The 8,102-nt window shown below is 39.3% G+C and overlaps 2 protein-coding genes across 2 annotated transcripts in view; one reads left to right on the top strand and one right to left on the bottom strand.

The window, feature by feature from the left end:
- The window catches only part of pds5a (PDS5 cohesin associated factor A), a 48,442-nt gene extending 40,656 nt beyond the window's left edge, over positions 1 to 7,786 (bottom strand). Inside the window, exon 1 of the mRNA XM_085777734.1 lies at positions 7,681 to 7,786. The gene's annotated coding sequence lies outside the window, so the exon portion shown is untranslated. The remainder of the gene's footprint in view (positions 1 to 7,680) is intronic.
- rhoh (ras homolog family member H) lies at positions 1,876 to 6,287 on the top strand. Its single transcript, XM_085777677.1, has 2 exons — positions 1,876 to 2,194; positions 3,475 to 6,287. The coding sequence occupies exon 2, from the start codon at positions 3,951 to 3,953 to the stop codon at positions 4,536 to 4,538; it is 588 nt and encodes a 195-aa protein (XP_085633803.1). The 5' UTR covers positions 1,876 to 2,194; positions 3,475 to 3,950; the 3' UTR covers positions 4,539 to 6,287.
- Positions 7,787 to 8,102: the final 316 nt, after the last annotated feature.

The following is an 8,102-nucleotide window of genomic DNA, read 5'->3' on the forward strand; positions in this document are numbered from 1 at the left end:
AACAGTAATAAACTACAAGAGATTATGATTTGTTTGTTTATTTAATCATTTATTTGGCTCCGCCAACAGAAATAGTTCCGCAACTGGAAGGGAGACAAGGCTGTTGCCAGGCAACACATAAACATTTCATACTAGCTTGCTACTAGCTGCTAGGTTTTCCACCGAGCTGCTTCAGTGCTGGTTCTGGTTCTGAGCCCGTGTCTGATCAGCACCGGAGCAACAGGACCAGCGTGAAGACAGACAGAGACGTTATCGATACCGTATTACATTTGTTTATCTGCTATGTAATCATTATAAACACAGTTGAAGCTAAGTAGCTGAGCTACGTGGCTAACAACAGCTAAAGCTAATATCAAAACACATCGCCGTCAAAACGTAGTTGCCCCGCGGCGATTTTTTTCCAGCCGGGTTTAGTAGAGATTTATCTCCAATTAGACGGACCAGGTCAGGTCCAGGTTTTAATGTTCAGGTCCGTTTCTAACTGTAGTAGCAGCAGAGAGATGGGGCAGCTCCTGTATGGGGAGCCTGGCTCTGACTTAGCTCCATTATAGCTTAGCTTCTGTCCACTGCTGAACAGCGGAGTGATAACGACCGTAAAAGGTTGCAGTGCTGTTATACTGTATATCAGCACTCATGGAACGTCTCTTGTCCAATCAAATTGCTCGGTTGGGACCTGTCGGAACTAACTGTTGTATAATTGTAGTTATTGCGGCCAAAGTAGCCTGCAGGTCTGAAGGGTGGATGTAATCCGACATGTTTGTTTGTATCGTGACGTCAACACGCCGACTTGACGTGAGCAGAACAGCAGATCTGAAAAAAAAAAAAAAAAAAAAAAAAAAAAAAAAGCAGATCTGAGCCAGTTTTGCGTCTTGGCCTGTTTAGGCGGAGACGCTGCGCTGGAGCGTATTCAACTTTTCCACTTTCAGGGGTGGTTTGAGATTTTTGCGTCTTCAAGCCCCAAAAACGCCGTCACCATATAAACGAAAGGCACTTCCGATAAAATATTTTATCGTCTTTACTCGCAAGCGTCTTCGTGTAAACGGCCCCTTGAAGAGTTGGGATATTAGATTAATGTTTGTCAAATGATTATAATGTAAAATTTAGGCAAGTGTTACTGCTGCGTTGATCAAACCGTCACACTAATAATTACATTTAGACATTTAATAGTCATGTGTGTATCAAAAGAGCAGCCAGTTTGTGATGGCAAATGGTGTCTTTAATGATACTGATAAAGAGGAAGACTATATTCTTACAAGAGACTTGAGACTAAAGACATTTTCTTAGTTTGAAGTTATTCTGTGGTAGGTTTATTTAAATATTTCGTCTCACTGTCCTGCTGCATCACCAGCTTCTCTGGGCATCTGACATTATCCTGTGATGTAAAGAGGAATAGGAATTCATTTTCCCCTTTCATCACTATTGTAACTTTGAGGAAGATCTGACCAAATTTACATATGTTTGTTATAGTATAGTTATAAAGATCTACATAAATAATTAAAAATAAATTTAAACAGAGTAATCATTACTGTTGTTGCAACTTATTTTTTTTAATTAGTGACTTTTGTTTTTAATCCTTGAAAATATGCACTCATCCCTGGTCACACCTTGTCACCAGTACATTATTTCACAGTAGAAAATGAACTACAGTATGTGTAAGAAGAACTGTTAAAATAGCGGTCTCATATAATTTCATTTATCGCCACGAAGTTTGCTGAGTGAGGCAGGTTTTTAAACACAAACTACGATCTTTGTAAATCCTTCATGTGCGCCAGCTGCATAAAGCTGCAAACCAAATGTACAACAGAAAAAAAAGTGAGCCTTTATTGTAAAGCACAGCTGGTGTGGGGGAGGCGAGCTGCAGCCTCAGTCACTTTGTCACACCTCCACACTTCAACAGGCGGATGTGTTGTAGTTGTCTCTGCTCTCGGTCTCTATCGCTTCCCTCCTGAACTTTAGGCAGGTGCTGAGATATTTTACCTCTATATACTGTATGTGTGTATATGTGTGTGTGTTCTGGGCCAAAGTTATTGGATAATCCGTGGTAGCTATGGTGTTTTACGGTGTTTTCACTCCAGCAGGTTGTAGTTAAAAACCAAGTCTCCCCTGCTTTTTGAAGCGTGTTTGTTTCATGGCACCGTGAAGTCTTAAGAGGCCTCAGCAGCATCCGCCCTGAAGAGTGAAACCGACAAGAAAGGTAATTTTCTTTCTCTTTGTTCTTGGCTTATACTTAAGCAAGATACAACAGCATGTTACACAGGCCAATACAGTGACTTTTCCTATATCTTGTATTAGTTGAAATATGAAATTAAGACATTAAGACATAGTCTAATATGAATAAAAACAGGACTTGTTTCAAAATAAAGAACTTTAAGATTAGAAAGTTAGATCTTCATGATGTATTTTTCCTTTTGGTATAAATACAGTATATAACAAATAAGTGTGAATTACATTTAAATGTAATCTTACAATGGCACCGTGAAGTCTTAAGTGGTTTGTAGGGCAACATGAAGTAAGAGTTTAACAGTTAAATCAACTGAACTATGGATTAGATCCTTGTTTTCTTACTTTATTTATCCTTCCTTTGATAGTAAACTGAGAATATAAAAATAAACTGTCTTCTTGTAAATTTTAAACGTGCAGGTGTGGAAAAACCAGTGATTAAAATGTCCCATCTACTTGACAGGGGTCTTTCCATCTAGATGAGTGTTTGTGAAATGGCAGGTGGTTTTTGAGGTTATGACTTGTTGTCTCCATGACTTTAGAACAATGTCTGACTGTCAGAAAACGATAGAGATAAAGATAAAGAAACGACTAGTAGAGATTGTTTTATCAGATCTTTAAGAAGAACCATCAAAATATATTGGTATAATTTTCAAACAATAACACACAGAGAGATGTCCTCAACGACTGGCAGATGTTTATGGTGTAAACTGGACAACCAGGACTGATTCTTACGTAAAGTGTGTGAATGTATATACGGTATATGTGTATACAGTGAATATATGTTGTTAGAGAGCACCTGTTAATGTCTTCAGGACCAAGCTGTGAATTCTGGGTCACACCCAAACACATAAATCTTTACTTCCGTATTTAATCAGTAGCTACTTTGTCATATATCTAATGCTTCGTACTCTTACATTTCCCCACGAATGTATGTTTTTGCAGTTATAAAATGTAAAGGTGATGCCATCTTCTACATATTCCATTGCAGTTAGCTACGTCTATATTATCTAAGCTGATATTTCTGACTCGTCACAAATGTATCGTATCGAGAGATATGCTGCTGCCCTGCCAGAGCTGCTTCATGCTGTATGAGAAGATTTTGGAGACACATATAAAAATTAGTTTATTTAAATGAACTATCTGTTCAATGATGTCTCGTCTCGTCTCTAAGCGTCCTGTAGAATGTAAGACGACTTCTAGACTGCCAATACCTCATGTTCATGAACTCCCTTCTTCTCTCTTCCTCGGTAGATTTCCATCGTCAATGCTAAGAGGTTGGACTTGTCTGGACAGAATGACGGTCTACAAGATCATTGGAGAGAAGGACCAGAATTTGACACCACCCTGCGGAAACCAACCAGAGCTGCAGCGAACCAACAGGGCCTGAAGAACCAAGAGGTTGTGTGAAGCGTATATAAAGCTCACGGCCGGAGGACTGCAGACTGTACATCCCCCCACTGTGTTGGAGAGACGTCACAGGTCAGCTGAACAAGATGAATGACCACTGAAATCTCTAGGGATGGAATTATCACAAGGAAGAGCTGCAAATTTCCTGCTATGAAAACTACCACCTGCACATAGAAGTACAGCACACTCAATTACTCCCAGAGCCAGAGTGAAACGGTTTTGACGACCTTGTGTCTCATCAGATCAACAGAGAAGCAACTGCTTTGACTTATTCCAAAGAATTACCAACATCTAGGGGTGTGAAGTTACCAGTGGCAACTATGAATGAAATAACGGAAATGTCAGTGAAGTGCGTCCTTGTAGGGGACAGTGCGGTCGGAAAGACGGCCCTGCTGGTCCGCTTCACTTCAGAGACCTTCCCGGACACCTATAAGCCCACCGTGTTTGACAACACGGGGGTGGAGGTGTACATGGACGGGGTTCAGATCAGCCTAGGATTATGGGACACGGCCGGTAACGACAACTTTAGGCAAATACGCCCAAGATCGTACCAGCAGGCCGACGTCGTCCTCATCTGCTACTCCGTGGCCAATCCTAACTCGCTGGCCAACGCCCAGTACAAGTGGATTGAGGAGGTCCGAGAGAACCTGCCCAGGGTGCCGGTGCTGGTTGTGGCCACTCAGACGGACCTGCGGGAGATGGGGGCACATCGGGGCAACTGTATCTCGGCGGCAGAAGGAAGACGCGTGGCTCACGATATCCACGCCAAAGGCTATCTGGAGTGCTCCTCCTTAAGCAACCGAGGCGTGCAACAGGTGTTCGAGTACGCCGTGCGGACGGCCGTTAATCAGGCCAAGAAGCGCGCCAGGAGACGCATGTTCAGCATAAACCAGTGCAAAGTCTTTTGACCTTTGACCTTGACTTGGTGACATGGCTTGCACTGTCATGAGATGACTTCAGTCCAGTAATGTGTGTTCGTGTGCTGTTCAAACTCAACTCAAAGCTTCTAAAAACACAAGAGCCCAAAGGTGGATTTGTGTCATAGGCTACTTTTTCACTAACAGGATGTCTTGCCTGTCAAAACTTAAAACTGAGAATACCTTGAGTTCATCATAAACCTTATACACACTCACGCAAAGATACAGATTCAAGTTATACTTTTGTTTGATCTAGGGAGCAATGAGCAAAACTTTAGCTTTGCCTTTTCTGACCTGTGTCTTTTAGTGAAGCACAAGAAGGTATTTCAAATAAGGCATCTGAGGATTTTCTTGGGACTTTTACCTAAATGAAAGCATGTAAAGCTGAAATGGGGATGTACACAGCATATCATTTTTCTAATTATTTTACTAATAACAAATGCAAAGAGGAAAGAATTTTAATATTCAAGTCTGGGGCTGCAATAGCAATTCATGTTTGAACCGCAGCGTAAACCAAGTAAGTGGACAAAGTAAAGTTACACAATATATATTGTGTATTTCTTTCTTTCTTTTTTCTTTTCCTTTTTTTTTTACACAGTTGTGCAGAGCTTTTCTAGTGTGTTTTGCACATTTCCATCAAATGAGGACAACTCTAGTCCTTTGCTCTTATTACCTTTTATTTGTTGATTCAGTTGATACAGTGTTTTTTACATTGTCATTTGTTAGCAGATGTCCACCCATAGTGGTAAATCTGCAGTATTGGGCTTGACATACAACATATTCTCTACTTTTGTCTTGTATTAGACATAATTACTGGTGACTGTCAATAGGTCATATAGTTGTATGTATGTTTGTCTGTATATAAAAAAACATACCTATATTTGAAAAAAGACATTACCTTAAACATTCATGTGTGTTCAGTATAGCACAGGCCTTCACCAAGGCCAATGTCAAAGAAAGAAAAAAAAAGAGTCCTCCTTGTTTTGTTTCTTTTTGTGTAATCCTGGTGACTAAAATATAAACATGGGTTAATACGTAACACCTTAATGGAGGCAATGAACCAAACTAATTGAGAAATACATTTTATATCATTGGGGATTAAAATATGTTCTGAAATTAAAACAAAAGAACATGATTTGAACATTTTTTGTGTGTTGTAATTTATTTAAACTACCTGTTTAACTCTTATACGAAAAAATACTAGGACATGAGTTGCTGCATGTGTATCTTGCAAACCGTCCCTGTCTTTATCTGTTACCATTATATCTGTTTACCATTACAGAATGACTCAATGTAAATGGAAGGTAAAACATCTGAAATATTATTTTTGAAATGTAGTTATTTCTCACATTAATGTCTGTATGATCTCCCCCTTCTCCCCTTTTTATACACCTTCTATGCAAACATATGGTTTACTTTGAGTAATAGCCAAACAGATTATACTTTATTTCTGTTATACATACAGTACATAGACAAAACATTTGGTATTTATGCTACTGTCTGATAAACATATAAAATCTGTATTACAAAACACATCATATTGTATGTTTACATACAAATAATTTAAATTGTACATTTTGATTTTCATAGATTATTTTGAAAATATGTAGGCTGACAGAAAAGTGTCACCTGATTGACTTTGACTGGATTGTTCCAGGATGGTTCTTGGATTTTCTTGGTTCTTGGTTCGGTGAAACAAATTTTGTGCATAAGGCCATTAAACAAAGATTTCAAACGTGTATGTTGTGTGTCTGTAGTACAGTATTCATGAATACGTAACTGAATGAAATAGTTGTGTACGTAGAAAAATAAATTGACCTTTGTTTCTTTTTCATGAAGGTAACTTCACAAGGATTTCAGGAGTCAGCTTGGAGACACTGTATGATTATCTCACACAGACTAGATAAGTGGTGGAGACATGGTGATCAAGACGAGACTTTAAAACCTTTGCTAGCTGTCCTCATCAAGTCATTTAGCACAAATTGAGAAATCTGCCTTCGAGTATATTAGTATTTTTGCAACACATAATATATCAAATATCCACATAAATCTCAATATACGTACTTTAAATATATATTTGGTTCCCAACCTTTTTTGGCTTGTGACCCCATTTTGACATAACAAACTTCTGGCAACCCCCGATCACATGCAGTCATGTAATCGCGGCCGTCAATCATGCGTCAAATCTGATATTTTTATATGCTGCATTTTATTTGAACTCGATTTATTGTCGAGAAAGTGAAAGTATAGAATACAGTTGTTTAAGATTGTGTGTGGTGTTTTTAATCATAAATTTAAAAAGAATAATAATTAGTTAAAAGAATATTTTTATCAGTAATTTTTTAAATCAATTACTAGACATTTCAGGCGACCCCATTTGTATTCCAGGCGACCTCACATGGGGTCCCGACCCCAAGGTTGAAAAACACTGGTCTACTGTGTGTTAAATGTTTAACCTTACTAAAAAGCGATGATGAAAGCGTTAAAAGAAGACAACAGCAAATACTCAGTTCATACCCTCCCCATAGCTCTCTCCTGCTCTGTCTCTGTCTTGTGTTTAGAGCTGTTAATGATGAGAGGTTCAGCACAGGCTTCACTGAGACACTAAGAGCCACCTAACCACATCCCAGCACACACACAAATATCTACATTATAACAACACAAATGAAGCGACTCATTCGCTCAACAATACACTCTTGCTCATGATCGATTCATGTAGATCGCCTACACAGGACTCTCAGACCACCTGAACAGAGCAAAAGACTCCCTGACTGTCTGCATGTCCACCTACTCTATTGCTTCTTGTAGTATAACAGCAGAAACCATATTAATTTTACTGATAAACAACAATTTTGAAGGTCTTATACAAGTAACTTGTAAAAGCCACTAAAGAACATACCATCGCACACACACATGGCTCATTTAACAACTCAAAATAATCCAATGGTATAGTCACTAAATCAAGAATGAATGTCTGACTGCCTGCTGTTTCTTATTGTGCTCTCTCCCACAACTACCACAGTGCCTTATCCCTCTCTCTCTCTCTCTCTCTCGCTCTCTGTGTCTCTGTGTCTCTCTCTAACACGCACATGCTGCATACAGGGCAAATTTACACCGTGTGGTTACACTTAACTTCTCAGGGGCCCCTGATGCGTTGAGCTGGTTGATGAGGTGGATAATGGGGCCTTTTTTTTCACAGCAGAAGAAGCACAGGCGTGACTAATAACATTAATAATGGCATTGTTTCGTTTCAGCACAGGCTCAGTGTCTCGGTTTTTACTGGTGTAACTAAACTGAAGAGAGCCATAATTAAACATGTCTTTTGTCTCGAGAGCAGTGGCAACAACAACCTATCTATCCACCTTGTGCCACTCTGTTTGTGTAGGCTACATCTGTATTACTAGCAGCTCAAAATGATATAATTACTCATGAACAACGAACCTCATTAAAGACCAAAACCAACCAAGTGTTGTTCTCACAGTACTTTTAGTTTGTGTCGCTCAGATTATGCTGTTCCCTACAGCAGAGGGTTTGACCTGTTACTAATATCATCAA

The sequence above is a fragment of the Trachurus japonicus genome, chromosome 1, assembly GCF_045865225.1.
Source record: "Trachurus japonicus isolate A0001 chromosome 1, Traja_1.0".
Lineage (NCBI taxonomy): Eukaryota > Metazoa > Chordata > Actinopteri > Carangiformes > Carangidae > Trachurus > Trachurus japonicus.